The sequence below is a fragment of the Trichoplusia ni genome, chromosome 3, assembly GCF_003590095.1.
Source record: "Trichoplusia ni isolate ovarian cell line Hi5 chromosome 3, tn1, whole genome shotgun sequence".
NCBI classification, from domain to species: domain Eukaryota; kingdom Metazoa; phylum Arthropoda; class Insecta; order Lepidoptera; family Noctuidae; genus Trichoplusia; species Trichoplusia ni.
In genome coordinates, this window is record NC_039480.1 from 4,067,938 (window position 1) to 4,089,280 (window position 21,343).

A 21,343-nucleotide genomic window follows, 5' to 3' on the forward strand; every position below is an offset into this window, starting at 1 on the left:
AGATGAATATTTTTCCCCGTTTTTGCCACATTTTCCATTGTATCTTCGCTCGTATTCGTTGCAGCGTGATGTTATATGGCCTAAAACCTTCATCGATAAATGGTCTATTGAACACAAAAATATTTTTTCAATTCGAACCAGTAGCTCCTGAGATTAGCGCGTTCAAACAAACAAACTCTTCAGCTTTATATATTAGTATAAATAAAAGTATAGATTAGTATGAAATAAATAAACGCCTGATATATATCAATGGTTTATTTGATCTTTCACAACTTTCTTTAGTTAATTTTGTCTTAAATTCACCTTTAATATTCAACAAACCAAATCGAAATCGGTTAATCCGTTCGGGAGCTATCATGCCGCAGACAGACTTATAAAACTTATTACACTCCTCTTTTTACATTGGGTTTTAAAAAGAAGTTAGTTTCAATTTACGTATTATGTTATAACAATATGAAAATAACTTACGTATTAAAACAATTATTTGCAAAATTAACATTATAGTCAAACTTGGGTCCATTTTATCTTTCTTCATCATGAGAAAAACAGGAATCAATGGTATGATTTTAACGTTAAAATGCCAATTAGGTGAAGTTGAAAACCCAAGATTAGAAGGCAAATGGTGCATGAGTTAATAGCTTTTTTATTAAGCCTTAATTTTTGTTGACCTTGTGAATCATGCATGGATATGTAGATTATGTAGGTAGCTATGCATGAAGTGTAGTTTCAATCCCTACGCAGGCAAAGGACCAATGTGACTTGTTTAAAGTTATAGGTACTTTTTAATTAGGCTAAGATGCCACTGATAAACGGTGAAGGAAAACATCGTGAGGAAACCTGGATTACAAATAATCGCCCGCAGTGAGCTAGCGTGGTGATCGATGCTCAAACCTTCCCTATACGGGAAGAGGCCTGTGCCCAGCAGTGGGATGAAAATAGGCTGGTATTATTGCTGATCGTTCTCATCAGACAAACATTTGTCCACCAACTCACGACCAACTGACGTATATCATCTCAAATTTAAAGTCGGTAAATGTTTCTCTAGGACTGTCTTGGACACGTTAGCATGACGAACAAGATGGGTATGTGAAATGACCAGATCGACCAGCATAAATACGTAGAGAATGTTGTAAGTCTTCTTGGCACATTTACCCAACACAGTGGGACAGTATAGGCTATAAGGAAGCACGTGGCCGCCATTTTGATGAGTTAAATTGTCAAAAATTCATTTCCTCCGCAATTCGTTTTAAATTGTTGCTAAATAGGGGTGATGACTGGGTATAAAACTGTTCTGAAGATTAGAAGAGAGGGCTTGAGACTTAATGAAAAAGGAAATATACGAAAATTCTAAATATATCCTTCTATTCGTAAGATGCGGGAAAAAATATAGAAAAACAAAAATAAAAAAAAAACCGTTAAAAATATATCATTTTAATATCATTTAATTCAATTTATATGAAAAATTATATAAGACTTTTTACATTCACGAACACTTATTGTATTTCAAAACTTAACAAGAAAAGAAAATCGAAAATCATTTTTTTTTGTATTTGCCAGTCGACTTTCTTTCTTCACCATATACACACAGTATACATTGGAATATGTATTGCATTTACTTTAATTTTTGAATTCATACACAGCATAATTATTATGCTAAAAGTTTTACAATGTTGAATTTCCTCTTTGGTACCTACAAATTTACAAATTATGGCCTAATATCACAAAAGTTTTGAGCACACGTATTTTGGCGCCATATTTCGAATTGTACAATATTATTGACTGACGTAATAATTTAACGAAAATTTCAGAGATCTATTATTGTGCAAAGAGTAGGATCAGTTTTGCACAATGTATTTTAGCCATGGTTACATACAATTCTCAAATATTGCGCAATCAAATTTGATCGTCTATATTCAAAGCACCATTCAATCTTAAGTATTATATGAATATATCTTTCAACAATCACCAATTAAAAGCATCCTCGATCTCACTCTTATTTACTCTCTTACCAACTGTCACACTCTCGTCTTTCAACTCTTTTTTTCTCTTTTTAGGCTCTACCTTAACTCTATCTTCAGTCACATCAGTATTACAATCCAAAAAATTATCATCAACATAAAAATCTTGTGGAAAACCAACAATTTTCTTTGGTTTAAAATAATTAATAAAAAATAATAACTCGTCTCTACCGCAATGAGTAGAAAAACAAATTTCTATTTTATTGTTATTATAGGTTATGAAATCTTCGTTTAAGTTAATCTTTTCCCCCCATTTTAGCGCCGAAAAATAAATTGTCAGTTCTAACGGGTTCTCTTCGCTTTTATATCCATATTTTGATCTGAGATATAATCTAGCTGACGAATCCTCTGTCACGCCATATATTTCTTTTGGAAAATGCCTGCAAAAAAAAAGGTTTTGAATATTTTTTGTACAATAATATTTTACACAACAACGCCATCTAGTCTCAAACTAAGCGAAGCTTGTATTATGAGTACTAGACAACTGATAAATATACTTATATATTTCTTTTATTTAGTTGTAATATACTTAGTTAATATTATAAAATCTCACCTATATACATTCATATAACTGCCAACAAAAGTTTTCAATTTCGTTTGTTTATAAATTTCATTACAAATATACTCATATCCGTAATTTGCTGAAGTCAGCATAATAACTCGATGGGAATCACTCAGATTCAACCAATTCTTGACGTGTAAAACAACATTTCGGACTACATCGGACCGTGTTGGGAACGATGGAACATCCTGGAAAGTTGTATCCACATACAACACATCTAACTGTATTGGTTCACCATTGAAATGAAAATGCTTGTATTTCATAACCGTGTTTTTGGATAACCGAAAGTCTCCGGTGTATAAAATGTTTTTATTGTTGTATTCGAAAAGGAACATTGTTGATCCAAATGAGTGGCCCGCAGGTAATGTTGTGACGTTGAGATAAATTGTTGATTCATTGTCTTTTATGATAATTGTGTTTTTACCTGTAAAAAAAATTTTTGTTTGTTTATAATGTGACACTTATCACTCATGCATATTGCAACTATAAGATATACTGCAAGATGGGATCTACAATGATAACCAATATATTAGGCCAAAATACTTAAGTTTGCTGTGTTCTAAACAAGAAAATAGGTTTTAATTACTCTAACAAATAAACATTTATGTATAATTATTGTTTTTGGTCTCATAAATTATAAAAGAATGGTTGTGGGTCTTAGGAGAACCCAAGTTACACAGCCAGACAAAATTTAACAAACTGGGTCTAAGTTATGTTTTACACATCAAGCAATGCAAAGAAAAGAATTTAAAAAGAAATACAAAATGCAAAGGGTTGTAAGAAAAGAAATACATGCAGCAAAAATTAAATATCTAAGTTTTTTATAGCAAAATATTCTGTTGATGCATGTTGAAACAGGTTGAAACATGATCTTTGACAGATATTTCTTATCTATTTTAAGATTAACTTTGTCCCAATGTGGGAGGCTAGAAATTGTATATATTTTAAATTAAAATGTTACAGGCAGAATAACAACTTACCCAAGTCTAAAACTTTTAAATATGGTGATAAAAGCGAACAGTTCTCTCTTATTATAGCCACTGTTACAGCAGAGGCATAGACAAAGGCGTTATTCTTTTTTAATCTTGCGTAAAATTGGTTTGCATTCAGCCCACAAACATGATCACTATGATAATGACTCAGAAAATAGGCACTTTTAGTACCATCTTCAAAATTATCTACGTGTATAAATGGTATCTCTTCTATGTGCCCACAAAAGGCCGATTTTGAACAACATGAATTCATTTCTGTATTTAGACTAGATACTTTTAGTTTTATCACGTTTATTTCATTATCATTTTATTTATAAACACTGACGCGATCATCACAATTCCAACTGCCAAGCCGTTATTTCATATTTGACAGTTTCCATGAAAACAAACAGCTGTCATGATCATATCAAAGTATTGCTATGTTTTTATTTTGTTTTCTTCTATTCATTGGTATAAATGCGTTTATTACATTTTGTTTAAAGCGTTAACTACTTAATGTTAATTAATTTATTACTATTCTGTATCATTTTTACATTTTTGAGTAAGTCAAAGCTATTGGGCAATATATCTGAATCAAGTGTGTATTTGTTACCTTTTCACGCACAAACGGCTAGATCGATTTCGATGAATGTTAGAATGGTGGTAGCTGACACCCTGAATTATCATCAAGGCTATTTTTATCCAAATTATTTACAGAATTCTAATGCTTTTTAAGTACAACCTGTAGACGAAACGAAAGAACAACAAGACGAAAAAAGCCGCGATAATAAATTAAAAACTAAACCCATTCCAAAAACTGTATTAACATAAAAATTTTATGTTTCCTTGCTAATAATTACGTTCACTATGACGTTCACGCGGCTTCTCCAGCTCACGCCGCAAGGTCCTGTATATTATAGCGGCCTCTTTGCTGAACTTGTCCATGTACTTATGAACCGTTTTAGACTGCAACATGTCTCGAAGCACATTGATTATGGATTTCGAGTTAATTTCGAACATAACTGACGGTTTGTTGCTCCTGAAGTGAATGATTTCTGGTTCTGTAAATTGTGAAAGAAAGACAAATCTTTTTGTTACTGTTACAATATCAAGAGAGTGTTCTTTATATGATTCCTGCACTATGGAGGGATCCTCGTGTAGTGACGGATTTCATAAACATTCAAGTCACATGCACAAAGACACCCAGACTCAGGACAAGCACGTGGAAGACCAAACGCTTGTCCTACGTGTGTACCGAACCCGTAACGCGTCGGGTCGCAGTGGATAAAGACTTGTTACGCTTAATCAGGCTTTTGTTTCTTTTAATCCTCGCAAATTGCTAACAGACGTGCCGCTATATCAATGACACAAATTGTGAGCGGTTACAATTTTATTGCAAAGCGTTTTTTTACGTGAAGATGACGTCATTGAGTCTTTTTTTCTTGTTTTGTTGGTGTAATTTCCGGGAATTAAACCTGAATATACTTACTAATATTATATTCCTGCCCTTTGGACCTATAAATAGGATCCGCGCTATATTTAGCAAAATCAACGATGGATTTTGCGATATTATCAATTATATCCGGTTGCGATTGTCCCGAAATCAGCTGTTTCACTCCACTGTCTATGGCCAGCACGACGCTCTCCAAAGAGTTTGTTTCATCATCGAATTGTCTACGGCCAGACTTGCTGTACTTGTTGACATCAGTTGGATTCTGATTTTTTCTAACTTCGCCATTGGATAGATTGTCATTTTCTTGACGATTTTGGAGAAGAACATATGAATAAGCGTTTTTTAGGTAAAGGAAACCTGTAATTTTAAGTTTTATTAAAACCTCGAAGCCACTTTTTATAAGAGTAAAAAAAACGCAGCCTTTATGCCTCATCCTGCTTTTGTACAACAATAGAAAAAATAAAGTTATTCGATACAAAACTGATCAATTGCAAGTCAGATTCGCGACAATAAGGAAACCGTTGAAATATTTAAAGCTTAATAAAAACTAATGCTCTAAAGGAAATGGATACACGTTAAATTTCTTACTGTAGCACCGTTGCTTTACTTGGTCTACCAGCTATAATGGTTTATGAGATAAAGTATAGTGTCAGTCGGCCGGACAAATAGCCAGACAGGCAGAGAACGAAGCCTTAGTAATGTAATTAACTAAAATATGGGCATAAAGAACAGGTACCGTAAACCCAAAAACTACTTAGTCTTAATAATTACCAATAAACACGATCAAAAATCGATGCATAGCTGGACAACTCTTAACAATACTTAACAACAAAACTACCATTAAGTTATGAAGTAGTTACGAGGTTTATAGTTTATAATTTAAACGAATATTAGTAAGCGAGTTATTAAATTTTATAAGCTGTATTATAGGTTTTAGAAAATTGTTAATTAACTTTTTAATGCAATACTATAATAAAATAGTTTAGCCATGCATGTACTAAAGTACAGTTATGTAATCTTTGCAAATGGTTGACGGACAAGAATCTTGTCCCATTATAAATAATAAATATAAAGACGATATCGTGATACAAAAAGTTGAATCTATGTTAAAATACTTTTAATCTATTTATCACAATGGCGGTCAGGTTTCTTACAAAGAACGGTTCACTGCAGTTTCCGTTTTAAATTAAATAAAAATTAACAATATTTTATTTTATAATACCTACTAATTTCTACCAATATATTCCAGTTGGTAACACTGGCACTGAACCGCCGTTACCGTGTTTTTTTCCAAACAGCCACGAGTCCACGAAAGTTATCAATAAATCAACTTGGTCTATCCTATCCACTGCTTTACGTATTCCTCCTCAGACACACTGCCCTGAGTGCAGTGCAGTGTTGTAGTGCAGCTCAAACACTAGGCCAACCACTGGCTGGCCCCAATTCCGCTATTTAAAATAATTTTTAAATGATGTAACGGTTTACTCACGCGTATTTATCGGGGTAGCCCGACTAGTTTCGGACCCAACCGGAGTCCGTAATCATGAGCAGACGCGGCGGGATCGCGAGTGAGCCCGCGTGAGTAAACCGTTACATCATTTAATAATGAATCAGTCTCACGATAGTTATTATAAAAAAATTAAAATAACTGCCGTTGGTTGAATGGAGAACGGATTTTTTTTTGCAACTATTTGTATAATTCTAACCATTTTACCAATGTTTCCTTTTCGAATTCTTTGCCTTCTGCATCCAGATTGAGATCTAATATCAAATTTAACTTTATAATTAATACCTATACCTAAATCAATAAAACAATTGAATCGTTTAAAAATATTATTTATTTTTTACAAACATTTCATGGCGTTTATTACATAGATACAATACGTCAAGTCTCGCACATAAATTAAATTAGCGGGAAAATATGACAGGACCTTTCCGTCTCAATCTGACATTTTTGAAGTGTGGCGGTAAATTGCAAAAGTCGATGGTTTTGTTACAGTTTCAATTGTTACAACAAAATGTTTCAAGACAACATGTATTTAATATAAATAATTGATAAAACATTTTAGGTTACAATTATAAATACCATCCATGGAGGTTTTGGTAAAGTAGCCGTTTAGCAGAGAGTATCGGAACCTTTCGTTGCCAGCCTCATATACTATTAGGCTTATAATTAATTTCAATCATTTAATTAACATAAAAAAGTTTAAGTACTTCATAACGATAACAATCCAATTAAAAACGAGACTTGAATTTGATAGATATTTTTTCAGTGAAAACTGCCAAATGATTTAGAAATACTCTTTTCATGTGACAAAAATATACAAAAGTTTATGTATTCAATTTAATATTTTATTGGCTTTTTAAAGATTTTTAGTTATATTACAACATTATATTTTTGAGTAACCGTTTAGGTTCGGTACTAAGTCAATAACTTAAAATTACGTTTACATAAATTATAAATTCACTTAAAAAAATAGGAATGATAAATTATAAGTTTAAAGCACCAAATTTTATAACTTAAATACTATATTTACAGTGTAAAGAAACGTTGGATGAGAGAAACACTTTTTTTTAAGCTAAGAATACAGTACTAAGCATGGCCATGATCAGGGCCGGATCTAGGGGTTTAGGGGCCCAAAGGCAACAAGGGAGTGGGGGCACCTTGGCTCAAGTTATTTTCATTCAGTGAAAAATTTATCGGCTTTTTTTAGACGCCTGCTTTGGTGGTGGGCCCCAGGTCAAAGTGGGCCCCTAGGCACTGGCCTAAAGTGCCTTATGGATAATACGGCACTGGCCTAAAGTGCCTTATGGATAATACGGCACTGGCTATGATGTGAAATTAAGAAAAAAAGTTTCAAATCTGTCAAATAATTCTTTTGTTTTTTTAATTATCTTGATAAATTAAAACAGCAAAATGATTACAATAAATTTCATTTTGTAATATGCACATAGAAAGTGGACCGCGACATATCGTCGTCACTTTCACACTTATCGTGAACTTATACTTGCATCTCACTCTATCAATATCGTATGCTCTTACACGCAGTAAGTAGGTACTGTGTTGTTAATTAATTTCGTTCTTTACAAAAAAGAATTTAACATGATTTTTAAAGGTTAAGAAATAATTTAAAGTATGGCATATAAGAATAAGTATTAATAGCTTAATTAAGTATACTTAAATGACTATTTACATTCCTTGGTCCAGTAGACACGATTAAAAAAAAGTATCATAATCCCCCAAATTGCTAACATTTTGATGAGTTATATTGAAAATAAATTTCGATCGCAGGTAATTTTTTATTTTTAGATGTTTTTGGTTCAATACAATAAAGTCCTATCTATTAGCAATTTGCGTGGATTATTAAGTAATTAACAACCGTTCTCTCGAAATCTGATCAATACGACTTTATTTTGTAAAGTCGCGTTTTATTTTTAAACTGAGTTTTAAGATCATTTGATTAGACAAGAGGTTATATTGATCAACTTTAAAGAAAAAAGGTTGTGAATCATTTTCTGAAACACACGCATTTGTATTGATACATATTTGTATAATCAGTTATCTAATTTAAAGTTTTCATGATTTCGATTTTACCTTACAAAACTGAAAACATATTTTCAAAATCACTTCGCAAACTGCACTAAACCCATTATGGACCACGTTTTCGTTCGATCCCCGCAGGACAAGCATTTGTGTGATCCACGAATGCTTGTCCTGAGTCTGAGTGTCTTTGTGCATGTGACTTGAATGTTTGTGTAAACCCTCGAGACACGAGAATTAAGTTCCTTAGCGTGAGAAGTCGACTCAGATGCCCGCTGCAGTGTCAGCTTACTTTGAAAGATTCTGGTTTTGTCCAAAAGTAGTCCAGCGATCCCGATAAAAAGCGCCAAATAAACGTTATACAAACATTGTATCAATACAAAAAAAAATCACATTCACATTTCACACATACATAAGCTTACACACAACACAGTTTCAATGATTTATATTGGTTACATTACACATATAATCATAAGGTGTTAGACTTAATTTACCGTCATTTAATTATATCGATCGATCTTATCGTATGGTTGATGTACAACCTGGTGTCAGAGTTGAAACCGCCCGTAGACCTCTGACGTGACGCAACACGCCCTTGAACAATTCTCAGGTGTGTTGCCACTCATGATGTTTTCCTTCACCGTTTTTAGCAAATTATAAGTTTAAAGTATAGCTACAATTTAAAAATTAAGGGTTCAAATGGTTTATTGCCACATCGTGAGACTGATTAATTATTAAATGATGCAACTGTTTACTCACGCGTATTAACTATCGGGAGTTCCCGACTAGTTTCGGACCCAACCGGAGTCCTTAATCATGAGCTGACGTGGCAAGGTCACGAATTGATTAAGTCTAACACCTTTAAGCTTATACCTAAGTAAAAAATCTATATAAATCGTTGTTTCTTATACAAAAATTAAGCATTTTATAATACAGGGCTTATTTTTAATTACTTACAAACATTTTTAATAAAACTATCCCGGTAGAAAAAAAATAAGTATTTGACACATGGGATTTATAGTCAGTGACTATAATACGCTGTTAAAGCAATTATGTCGGCTAAGATACATGGCATTAGAAAACTTCAAATGTATATGAATGACATTCCATTTCGAAAATAGGGATAATGACTAGGTATAAAAAGAAAAAATCTCATTAGTCCCTCAGTTAGATAATTGAAAAGTATGAGACACGTATTTTTTACTTTTTCAGAAAAAAACTAAATTTGATAAAGATTAACTGCTTTAAAGTTTTAAAGAGGGGGCTTGTGACGTAACGATTTAGTAAAATTTATACACCATCGTGACGTCTCGCGTAAGTTTCATTCAATGTAATTCGGTCAATTTATATTTGCGGGTCAAATTAAAAAATACGTAACCATTATTTTTATACAATAAACTACAAGACGGACACTGGAAAAAAATTGTCATTAGACCTATTGACGTGACTTTGACTTGTCAGTTCAATACATTTGAGTGATTCGTCAGCGTTAGCGCGAGGAGTAATGTAACTTGTCTACAGGAACATTGCAGATGTGCGAGCAAGATAGCGCTTGTACGTATCGATGTCTCGCTCGCACAGCGGCAAGTTTAACTTTAAGAGTGTAAACAAGTAGGTATATTGTATTTCATAAATACAAGATCTAAAATAAAATAATTAAATTAATTTTTTGATATAAAAATCACATTTTCTAAACTGACTGTGAAATGTTGTTTTATTTTATAATGATCAACTTAAATGTTGTTCGTAACGTTTTCTTTTTAATCCTATTTTATTTTCTTTTAATATTTGTAATAGTATTTTTTTATAAGTCAAATTGAAAATTAATTAATCAACAAAAATAATGAACTTTTTCACAGAACAGTTTTTTAATGAATGCTAGAATTGTGCGAGTTTTTTTTTTAAATGATTACAAAACATAAAATTTATATAAAGACTTAATAGATTTTTTGATGATTAGACTAATTTATTTCATAGTCTAATTAAAATTATAATACATTACTTACCAGTACAAAAATTAAAGCTAAAATTTATAAAATTTAAATTTAAAATACATTTTTGGCCAATATTAAGTACATGCCTGTAATTAAGTATTTTATAACTAAGTTTTTTTTTTATAAGCAATTGGTTTAATATTTATATAGGGTCAAAATACTTGTCAAGAAAAATAAAAATAACCCAAATTTGATAAGGTTAAGCGTTGCCGAGTTGCTAAAGCTATTCAACTACATGACGTCATCATAATATTACATTATCACACAATATACATACACATGCAAAATGTCATCTCAATCGGAAACCGGGAATTCGATCTTTAACTTGCAAGATTTGATTACAGACAAAGGGACAGGTGAAATTAAATAAAAACTTGCAATAAAAAAGAAACTCGCACAAATTAAGTACTTAACAAATTATCGTAAAATAATTTAGTAGTGAAACCAAAATGGCCGCTGTTATAACAGCTGTTGGCGCCAAATTCGTAGCTTTACATACTAGAATATCGTTTGGATATAAATTCGGTGGTAATGGTTCTTCGCCGCCTTTGCAGTATTCGTTTCTAGACTGAAATATAATAAAAAAAAACGATTAATCATTTCATCATCGGCCTAGCCTTTTCCCAACTATGTTGGGGTCGGCTTCCAGTCTAACGGAATTCAGCTAAGTACCAATGTTTCACAAGGAGCAACTGCCTATCTGACCTCCTCAACCCAGTTACCTGGACAACACGATACCCCTTAGTTAGACTGGTTGTCAGACTTTTCAAGCTTCTGACTACCTGTAACGACTGTCAAAGATGTAGGAATAACAGCCGGGACCCACAATTTAACATGCCTTCCGAAACACGGAGGAACTCGTTTATGACAAAGATGGTCACCCATCTGGGGACCAACCGCGTCAAGCATAGCTTAATCTGTGATCGATTCACTTATGCGGTTATAGCTTAGCATACAATATTGCTTCCTTGGACTATTTGGTGCGATTTTTAACGGAACAGCTGAAGATAGATCTCAACGGCGTGCAATTGGAGAGGCCTATGTCCAGCAGTGGACGAATATGGGCTGATGATGATGATGATGATGATGATGATGATGAACAAATCAATCAAAACAAAATCAACGGACGGACGGACGGATGAACCTCAGTAATAAGGTTTAATTTTCACCCTTTAGGTAAGGACCATTAAAAACGGCTTGCAAAATAAATGTACTCACAATGTTCGTGTTTTTCGGGGATTATGTAATATTTTAAGTTATTTTATTTTCTGTATGCATAGACATACTTACTGCAAATTCTTCTCCACATAGTTCTCTGCAAGGAGGGCAAACGACGCCTCCTTTGTGTAGCCAACCTCTTTTGATTATTCTAACTTGCAACACTTGGCCGGCGTGGAAGCAAGTATAGGAATAGTTGCCAACCTAAAAAATATTATATTGTTAATTACAAATAAACCAAGTGATGTTTTTAAATCTCTTAATAATTAAAAATTACTAAGTTACGGAAATATTCCCAGAATCAAAGCGGTACGAGAATAAAAAGAAAAATTCTATTATATACAAAATCATCAACAGCTAAACAAAAATTCTTTTTATTTCGAATTAATGCATTGCTACCGTAAAGAAGAAAATTTGAGGTAATATTTAGAAATAATCAAAGTTCAATACATTTGAGTGATTCGTCAGCGTTAGCGTGAGGAGAGTAATTTAAGGAGCATTGCTATTTAGATTAAACAAAAGAATGAAAATTACCACTATATGTAGGCGACCGCTTTCACATTTATATTTATAGCAACCAGAGCCCCAGTGTTGCCATTCTCTTATCTGTAATAAAAAAAAGAAAATAAATAAATAATCAATACATATTTTTGTATAATCCTCGCAAACTCCTTACAAGACGAGGTTAAAGATGCTTTTTTTGATGGTTTGTAAATACTATCTAGCTGACCCAGCAAACGTTGTTTTGCCTAATTGTATTTTTAATACATACAACACATTATAAAAAAATAAAAACGAAAAATTTCGTCCAAAAAAATTTTTTTTTTTAGTATGAGCAACTTAGAGGTACGAAAAATAGATGTTGTTCTATTCTCACACTTACCCAATATGTATACAAAATTACATAAAAATCGGTCGAACCGTTTCGGAGGAGTACGGTAACTAACATCGTGACACGGGAAGTTTATATATTAGAAGAAGAAGATGTATTGATTAATTAATGTATTATACAGTATTTAAACAAAAAAAAAACTAAGACCTGGTTTTAGAGAAGCTTACATAATTAAGATCTAGATTTAGTATTTATTTTAATATCAATTACATTAACTTTAGCATTCATCATCTGTGTGTATCCCTTGTAAATACACAGTGACGTTGTGTAATCACACAGCTGTCAATTGCACGCACACATAGCGAGCACAGATGAATTGAACTTTAGTATGGCCAACCAGAGGAGATAAAGAATGTAAACAAATATTCAGGGGTTCATAACAATTTTATTTAAATAAACTATTATAGATTTCGAGTTTCACAACATGGTGGACCAAATGTTGACAACTGGCGTACTGACTGCTTTCTTGTACCACGAAACATAACGACAGCTGTCATCGACCAACTCACGCAACGCAACTCACATAACTGCGCGTCCGAGTGATAAGGAGAGGGATAATAATCCCTCGCTATCGCAATGTAACTCAGTAACGGTCCGGTTGGTTACGTTTTTAAGCTATTGCATAGCTTCTATCGCAGGCCTTGAGCGCGGGGACTAAACCCAGAAATTCCGTAACGAAAAAACCTCACGCTCCCCACTCCGACGGGCACGGAAGTGTGGCTTGATGGCCGTGCATCGTCTAACGTCGTGTCAGTTCGGCAGTCTTCGACACGGCGCTGTGTGTCATGCGATTAGACGTATTGTACGACTTTACGGAACTCGCCCGAATCGAGACGAGCTGCTCCGAAATCGGACGAATACATAATCAGCTGTTTGTGAGAAAGTATATAGGTATTTAAGTATTTATGCAATAGCTTTACCGCGGCAGTCCCCGAGTGCCACACATATTTTTTATCTCGTCTCGTTGGCCTTACTTATATATTTACATATTACTAACCTGTCGACATGATTTCTGTTCCCAAACTTTATCGCTGTGATCAAAACACTTTGAATGAGCGCCGTAGTTCTCCAAGGCAAAGTTTACATCGGTTTCTGTAAAGAAAAGCGAAAACTATCAAATTTCTTATCGTATGGTTGATGTACAACCTGGGCCCCAATTCTGCTATTTACAATATATATATATATATATAATGGCCGATAGATGATTGAAAATTAGCTTTAAATGACACTTTTCCTAATATCTTCAGTTTTTTTTCAACATAATAATTATAATTTAGTACGGGACGGTACACTCAAGGTCAATACAATTAACTTGCAATTATTGTATTGGCAAAATGCTTGAGAGAATAGGAATAATTTCAAATTTAATCCAATTGCCATTCATTCATCGGCCTCGGTCCTAGTGTCAGAGTTTAAACAGTCACGATGTTTTCCTTCACCGTCTCAAGTAAGGGTGAATTACTTAGTAAAATAAAAGTTTATCAGACATGGTTGTCAGACTTCGTGCCTTCCCAAACAATGGAGGCACTTGATATGACAAAGATGGTCACCCATCTACAGACCAACCGCGTCAAGCGTAGCTGAACCTGTGATCGAATCCCTTATGCAGTTCCATCTATTATTCTATTATTATTATTAGTAAAAAGGAATAGTTTCCACTTACTAGGAGTATTTTCTTCATATGAACACCGACTGCCTCTCACCAGGACACTCTTGTGTCTCCAAGTGAACTCTTGCAAGTAGGGACAGTAGTCTGCCAGGGACACGGAGCCGCCGTAATGAGCCTCTTCTCCGGGAGCCACGTTAGGCAACGTGTCGAAGTGCTGGAAAATTAAAAATAAAAGAAGAAAATAGTGGTTTCTTAGGTTTACGCGAGTACTACAAGTTCGATGTGGCCTCCCCAAGATGGCGGACTGGCTGTTCGATATCCACCCCCATATATCATGGGTATCCAATAAAGCGTGTTTTATTAGTTTTTAAATTGACACTTACCTGGTAAGCTCTCGGCAATATATTATCATGTCTAACTAAATTGCACAGAACAACGGCTGTGCGTCGCGGAGAGCATTCTGTTCTCAATGGATTTCCTTTTATTCGCTCACAGAATGGCGCTGGATTTTTTCTCCTGAAATAGAATGAGATTTTCGACGTTTATTTCAACTGTCATGATGGCTTTGAGGTTTTATAGTCGGACTTGTATTAAAGAGACTGTGAGATCGATTCTGAAAACTTGCAAAAATTACTTTCGAAATTTGTATACGATGTATTTTAAATGACTGTGAAGATATTATGAAAGAGTTTGAAAACCAGTCTGACTCAACGGTGACTGGTTTACAGCAGATAAATATTCACTTCTTGAAAGACACTGATACTTAGCTAATTAGTTGCTAAATAATTAGAAACCCATCACTATGGGGTCAGTGTCAAAAAAAAACTGAAATAACTTAATAGTACCCCCAGTTGTGCAATGGGAGGTTGTAGTCAGAAAATTTTCGAGTCTTATGCAGTATCATCATCGGCTCAGCCTTTTCCGAACTATGGTGGGATCGGCTTGTAGTCTATCAGAATGCAGCTTACTGCTAAGTACCAGTGTTTTACAAGGAGCAATTGTCTTGTAGCATTAATTGAAATGAATTACGAATATGACGTTAAAAATATCATTGAAAAAACAACTGGCATTAGAAATGGACTGTCAAGTTACGTCACCAAAATGGCGGACAGTTGTGTTAGCGATTTGCAAGACTGGTAGTCAGAATTATCAATGAGATATTAAAGATAATGATTTGCTATAATTATAGTAATTAATTAAAATACTTACTCCTCCACCAGAGTCCCGTTAGTATCGCTTGCAAAATAAATATATTAATAGTTAGTATTGTTAACATTATAATTATACATGTACTAGCTGACCCAGCAAACGTTCTTTTCAATATATTTTTTTCTAGTTGTATGTATTTTAATGCCACATTATAAAAAATAAAAACAACAAAAAATCGTCCAAAAAATAAAATATATTTTTTTAGCGTGAGCAACCCTTAACACTTAGGGGTATGCAAAATAGATGTTAGTCGATTCTCAGACCTAATGAATACGCATATTAAATTTGGTAAAAATCGGTTAAGCCGTTTCGGAGGAGTACGGTAACTAACATCGAGACACGGGAATTTTATATATTAGAAGATTATGTTACATAACGATCACATAATTTATGGTTTAAGCAAGATACTTACATAAATTATTTGACAAAATAAATCGGTTAAGTCCTTCAGACAGACTTCCAAAAAAAAAACTTGATAGGCACGTATTTTCTTTTTATCTTTTACACAAAAAATGAATTAATTAAATAAATGCGGACAACATCACATACATTGTTCCGATCCCAAAGTAAGTTGCTAAAGCACTTGTATTATAGAATTCAGATACAACGAAGGTACCACAAACACCCAGACCCGAGACAATGTAGAAATGTGAATTTTTACATTGACTCGACCGGGGATCGAACCCGGGACCTCAGAGTTAGCGACACCTTGAAACCGGTGCGTACGCCACTCGACCACGGAGGTCGTCAATTCTCGTGTGACGTCACTTACCAGTACGCTTTTTACTAGCAAGTGATGTTACTAGCCCCCACTACCAGACATTTGATCATATTAAATGCTTCTAAACTTCCCAACTTTCTAATGATGTGATAAATTGAAAAATACATTTACAATATGTTTAGGTCATCTGTCTGACAGACTAAAAAGAATTTTATTATTAGATTAAGTCAAATACCCTATACACCAGTGAAGTATATGAAGACCGATGGTAAGAATTAACTAAGATTAGTTCTTTTAAACTTACTTCAAAGCAGTATTGTTTGATAGTTCCATTGTGTTGCTTGAAACGTAAAGTTAATTCAATATTAATTAAAAGCTAACACAAAAAAAATAGTTTTAGTTATAAATTAGAATATTTACTTAATAAAGTGTAAAATGAATAGCTTAAAATTAGTTAGTCATAGACTAAAGCACAGACCATAAACCATACCTACCATAGAGATTATTAGAACAGTTATTGCACCATAATTTAAAATATAAGTGATGTATCTATATAGTGGTATGTACAGTCGAAAAACAAGAACATGAAGTTAGTGCTACTAATATCTGTATTGGATTAATTAATGTGCCAAATATACACAAGCATTGTATGATAATGTGATATAAACAACATTGGCAAGGAACAACAAAATATCCATAAAGATATTCTGCTATTAGGAAGACACAAATAATTTTATATCTTTTGGATAAAAAAATCTTTTAAAGTCTTTCAAAAAAACATCAAAAATACCTGCCCTTATTGTTTAAGTCAAATCGATAAAATTGAATTATGACCCATAAGCTAATCTGGTTCTTTTTATTTATGTGAAATAGCCGTAATTTGTTCCTTTAACAACTTCATCAAATTTGGCTCAGAAGTTTTTATTCGAAGTTATTTGTATTTTTTTTTATCAGAAAAAAACATTCATTCATTGGCCTAGCCTTTTCCCAACTATGTTGGGGTCGGCTACCAGTCCAACCGGTTTCACCTAAGTACCAGTGTTTTACAAGGAGCGACTGCCTATCTGACCTCCTTAACCCAGTTACCTGGGCAACACGATACCCCTTGGTTAAACTGGCTGTCAGACTTTTTCAAGCTTCTGACTACCTGTAACGACTGTCAAAGATGTAGGAATAACAGCCGGGACCCACAATTTAACGTGCATTCCGAAACACGGAGGAACTCGTTATGACAAAGATGGTCATTCAGAAAAAAACATTGTATAATAATAGAACATTAAAACGACTCACAAATCACAATTCAATTCCACCCACAACACCACAGACAATCACCAAAAAACCGCCAAAAACAAAAAAAAAACCCTAAAAAAAACAACCCTTATCAGGGTTTACCTCAACCTTTGTGTATTGAGCCATTGCTTGCAGGAGACCATTGAGAACTTGCAGCCAAGTCCTCGGCCCCAATCGAGGGGTGTAGCATGTTCATAGTTGGCTCTATACCAGCCCGTATCCTCCATCAAAGCAAAGGTGATTCGGCTGAAGACTGAGTTCTGAGTATGGGTGCCGGTCATTGCTTCATTCTGAAAAAAAATAGTATAAAAAAATTAAAATACCCGCGTTTTTAAATGTCACACCATTCAAATTGTACCAAAATAGACGTTTTTATAGTTGTAAATTGCATTGTCATCGGGTTTGAACCTACCCTGAAAATTCCAGCCTGCTAGCTTATCAGGAAGTGCTTCAAAATTGAGTTGCAAAAATCCGAATGGTACGACAAACAAACAAGAAATGTGAGTGTATAAAAACGTGGAAAAAAAGGGTATATTATTGAAAATATAATAAACTTTACCAGGTAACTGGGTTGTGGAGGTCTGATAGGCAGTCGCTCCTTGTAAAAAGGATGAAAGGAAGGAAGGAATATAGAAAGCGGCCGTAAAAGTACTTACTTCAAAAACGCGTTTCTCCCAGTGAGTGAGGGCAGTCCCGTCACCTCCCTGGTCTTCTAACTCAGCACCCTCCAACTTGGAGCAGTTGAAATGCTCTCGAACCTAAACATATGGGATGGAAAAAGATCTCAATTCAATTTGTATAGATTTGTATAAGTGGGACGATGACTGTTTTCTATGTGTATAAAAAAAAACGACTCCCGCATTAAGGCATTTAGTCTTTGCGTCTCATGTACAAAGACACCCAGACTCAGGACAAGCATTCGTGGATCACACAAATGTTTGTCCTACGCGGGGATCGAAACCGCGACTCGTTGCTCTCAGTGGGTTTAGGCTTGGTGATCTCAACCACTCCGCCATCCGTTTCGACAAGTGACGTGACTTTGACGTGTCAGTTCAATACATTTGAGTGATTCGTCAGCGTTAGCGCGAGGAGTAATGTAACTTGTCAACAGACTACTGTCAAATATCATTTTGACATACCTCCTTGACAACCCTTGGTGTGACAATCATATGAAAAGTCCTGTCCATGTAGCCGCCTCGGATCATCCAATTTTTCCTCGTTATATTTTTGACTACACGATCAGACCATTTGTGAATTTGTAATCTGGAAGATAAATGACAGTATAATATACCATAGGTACAATCATTATACCAAACTATAAGTGAACTCTGTTATAAAATGAAATGAAATCATTTATTCTGCAAATAGGATGTATCATCACTTTAAATGTCTTTTCTGTGACAAGTTCCATCAAAATTCGTTCAGTAGTTTTTGCGTTACAGAGTAACAAACATCCAAACGTCTTCACTTTGGCGTTTATACTAATATAAGTGGTATTAAATTATACTTACTCTTCGTCTAGAGGTGGGTTCCCTGTATCTGGTCTTCTTTCAGTCAAGGGCTCGCCATTTTCATCTCTGAAATCGATATCATAAATATAAATTCTGTTTGGAGAAAGTTTAATAATATTATCATCATATTTTCCTTTAAAAAAATTCAGTCCAATAGGGATGATGACTGGGTGTAAAAAGAAAAAAATCTCATTAGTCCCTCAGTTAGATAATTGAAAAGTATGAGACACGTATTTTTTCCTTTTTTAGAAAAACTAGAATTTTTACAAAGATTAACTGCTTTAAAGTTTAGGAGAGGGGGCTTGTGACGTAACGATAGAGTAAAATTTATACTCAATCGTGATGTCACGCGTAAGTTTCATTCACTGTAATTTGGTCAATTTATGTTTGCGGGACAAATTAAAAAATACGTATCCATTATTATACAAAAAACTACAAGACGTACACTGCAAAAAAAAAGTTATCATCCCTATTGAAATCGTTTCGAGGAGTATGGCAGCAAACGCTATTTTATATGTCAAAATGAATCGCTGTTTGTTAGTCTCGCTAAAATTCGAAAATGGCTGAACCTATTTGGCTAATTTTAGTTTTGAAATATTTGTAGCAGTCTAGTAATCTGTGATAAAATATGGACAGTTGCAAAAAAAGAAGTATTTTGACTGCATTGTTATCATCGATTGTTAGTTTTGAATATAAATTCGAAGAAGTCTGAAGAATGTTTCTTACAGAGAAAACCGCAAAAATACCACTAGATCGGATAGTACGCGGGTGAAACCGCGGGAAAACTAGTATTCAATAATAGTTACCTGTAAAAAGCGAAAAGTGAAACACTGAACCCTAATGCGTGCAACATTTCGTGTTTGACAGTTGACAGGACTGATGGTAGGTCCCGGTATTTCGTTGACAGCTCCCCAGGGCAGAAGTTTGCATGACCAGCCACTGGCCTGAAAACAAAATCAAAATAAAAATCAGAAGTATGAAATCAAAATAAATTAATAATCTAAGTAATAATGGAACCATACAATATCGAATATTTAGACTTTTAAAACTGTTTAACTTAATATGAATACAAAATAAACAATATTCATAATACATTTTAACAATATAAAAATCAAAATATTTATATTTCTTAAAGGTCTAAAATAAGCTCTCAAAAAACGTTATAATGTCTCTAAGTTTGCCCTTTAAGTAGGACCTTAAAAAGTTAAGCGTCACAAGCCAAGGTATAGAAAAGGATGGGTGACCTGTCTAACGCAGACTCCTGCTGGCAATGCGAAGCGTACGCGACCGTCAGTCCTCGTCGACATCGCTCCGTCTCAACCGCGCTGACGTATAAAACGAAATCTGTGTTCTCTACGCCCTGGTAGTCTTCTTCCGTCGCTGAAATGATAGAAGAAGAATCATGAGAAGAAGAATATTGTTGTTGAGTAAAGGTACTATGTATGGAGTTGTATGTAGGAGATGTTGGTTCGATCCTAACGCAGTTTCAATGATTTTTCGTACGTTTTTATACACTCACTTTCTTGTTTGTTTGTCGTTCCGGTTGGGTTTTTGTAACACAATTTGGAGGTATTTTCCGAAAAGCTAGCAGGCTGAGATTTTTGAGGCTTAAACGAGATGACAACTCAATTTACTACAAAAATGGCTGGAAAGATTTTGATAAAATTTGAATTGAGTATCATTTAAAAACGTGGGTATTTGGATGTTTTAAATCTCTTCTCCCGCAGTGAGGAATTTAATCCTTTTGTCGCGGGGGTTTCACAAAGACACTCAGACTCAGGACAAGCATTCGTGGATCACACAAATGCTTGTAATACGCGCGTTTGGGCGTGGTAATTTACTCACTGCGAGAGTCGATTTTTTAAAAGAAAAAAATTGGCAAAACTTGGCACACAGATAGTTTAAAACCAGAATTAAAACTGGATAGATTTTAATCCCGATTTCATATTTCCGTGGTATCATTGTCGCTTTGTACTGATACTGCGGGCAAAAACTAGTTATTTTTATCGAACAGAGGCACTGTCTTTGCTCTCACAGCCAATAAATGAATGAATGAATGAATGAATGAATATTCTTTATTGTATACCACCGAATATAATAAGTGAAATTAATAGCATACAGTGTAATTTTACAATGGCGGTCTTATCGCTAATAGCGATATCTTCCAGACAACCTTTGGATGGATAGGAAAGACCGAAATATAGAAAAGTAAAGTTATAGTTTTACCTGTCGGTTCTGTTCCATCGTTGATCAGGTTTCCAGCTAATTCCGTAGGCACCTCATCATCCAGCCGCGTCTGGCGTGGCAACGCTCTGCAGTTATGACCGGTGCTGTTGCACACATAGCATGGCTGT

General features: G+C 34.3%; 3 protein-coding genes across 4 annotated transcripts in view; all 3 read right to left on the reverse strand.

Annotated features, from left to right (window-relative positions):
* Positions 1 to 1,414: 1,414 nt before the first annotated feature.
* LOC113508951 (protein artemis-like) lies at positions 1,415 to 3,945 on the reverse strand. The gene is made up of 3 exons (XM_026892164.1): positions 3,561 to 3,945; positions 2,572 to 3,004; positions 1,415 to 2,398 (listed from the first exon to the last, which is right to left on the reverse strand). The coding sequence occupies exons 1-3, from the start codon at positions 3,823 to 3,825 to the stop codon at positions 1,963 to 1,965; spliced, it is 1,134 nt and encodes a 377-aa protein (XP_026747965.1). The 5' UTR covers positions 3,826 to 3,945; the 3' UTR covers positions 1,415 to 1,962.
* A 141-nt stretch (positions 3,946 to 4,086) lies between these two features.
* On the reverse strand, positions 4,087 to 5,437 carry LOC113508671. Its single transcript, XM_026891753.1, has 2 exons — positions 5,041 to 5,437; positions 4,087 to 4,612 (listed from the first exon to the last, which is right to left on the reverse strand). Exons 1-2 carry the CDS (start codon positions 5,435 to 5,437, stop codon positions 4,401 to 4,403), a joined length of 609 nt encoding a protein of 202 aa, XP_026747554.1. The 3' UTR covers positions 4,087 to 4,400.
* Positions 5,438 to 10,897: 5,460 nt separating this feature from the next.
* LOC113508947 (leishmanolysin-like peptidase) overlaps positions 10,898 to 21,343 on the reverse strand; it is a 79,869-nt gene continuing 69,423 nt past the window's right edge. The window contains exons 6-18 of one of the 2 annotated variants that reach the window (XM_026892159.1): positions 21,216 to 21,339; positions 20,234 to 20,369; positions 19,796 to 19,933; positions 18,990 to 19,055; positions 18,618 to 18,741; positions 18,135 to 18,236; positions 17,581 to 17,768; positions 14,642 to 14,774; positions 14,313 to 14,472; positions 13,647 to 13,741; positions 12,292 to 12,363; positions 11,830 to 11,961; positions 10,898 to 11,107 (exon numbers count right to left, since the gene is read on the reverse strand). In XM_026892159.1, coding sequence (XP_026747960.1) covers positions 10,949 to 11,107; positions 11,830 to 11,961; positions 12,292 to 12,363; positions 13,647 to 13,741; positions 14,313 to 14,472; positions 14,642 to 14,774; positions 17,581 to 17,768; positions 18,135 to 18,236; positions 18,618 to 18,741; positions 18,990 to 19,055; positions 19,796 to 19,933; positions 20,234 to 20,369; positions 21,216 to 21,339 — 1,629 coding nt within the window. In that variant the 3' untranslated portion in view covers positions 10,898 to 10,948. The remainder of the gene's footprint in view (positions 11,108 to 11,829; positions 11,962 to 12,291; positions 12,364 to 13,646; positions 13,742 to 14,312; positions 14,473 to 14,641; positions 14,775 to 17,580; positions 17,769 to 18,134; positions 18,237 to 18,617; positions 18,742 to 18,989; positions 19,056 to 19,795; positions 19,934 to 20,233; positions 20,370 to 21,215; positions 21,340 to 21,343) is intronic. The other variant, XM_026892160.1, reaches the window with a different exon arrangement.

Excerpts from the sequence above, each read along its gene's own strand:
- LOC113508951 (XM_026892164.1), bottom strand. The coding sequence starts at position 3,825 with ATGAATTCATGTTGTTCAAAATCGGCCTTTTGTGGGCACATAGAAGAG. Across the intron at positions 3,005-3,560 it reads TTTAAAAGTTTTAGACTTGG|GTAAAAACACAATTATCATA; the intron begins GTAAGTTGTTAT and ends TTTTTTTTACAG. Across the intron at positions 2,399-2,571 it reads AGTTATATGAATGTATATAG|GCATTTTCCAAAAGAAATAT; the intron begins GTGAGATTTTAT and ends TTTTTTTTGCAG.
- LOC113508671 (XM_026891753.1), bottom strand. The coding sequence starts at position 5,437 with ATGAGGCATAAAGGCTGCGTTTTTTTTACTCTTATAAAAAGTGGCTTC. Across the intron at positions 4,613-5,040 it reads AGGGCAGGAATATAATATTA|AACCAGAAATCATTCACTTC; the intron begins GTAAGTATATTC and ends CACAATTTACAG.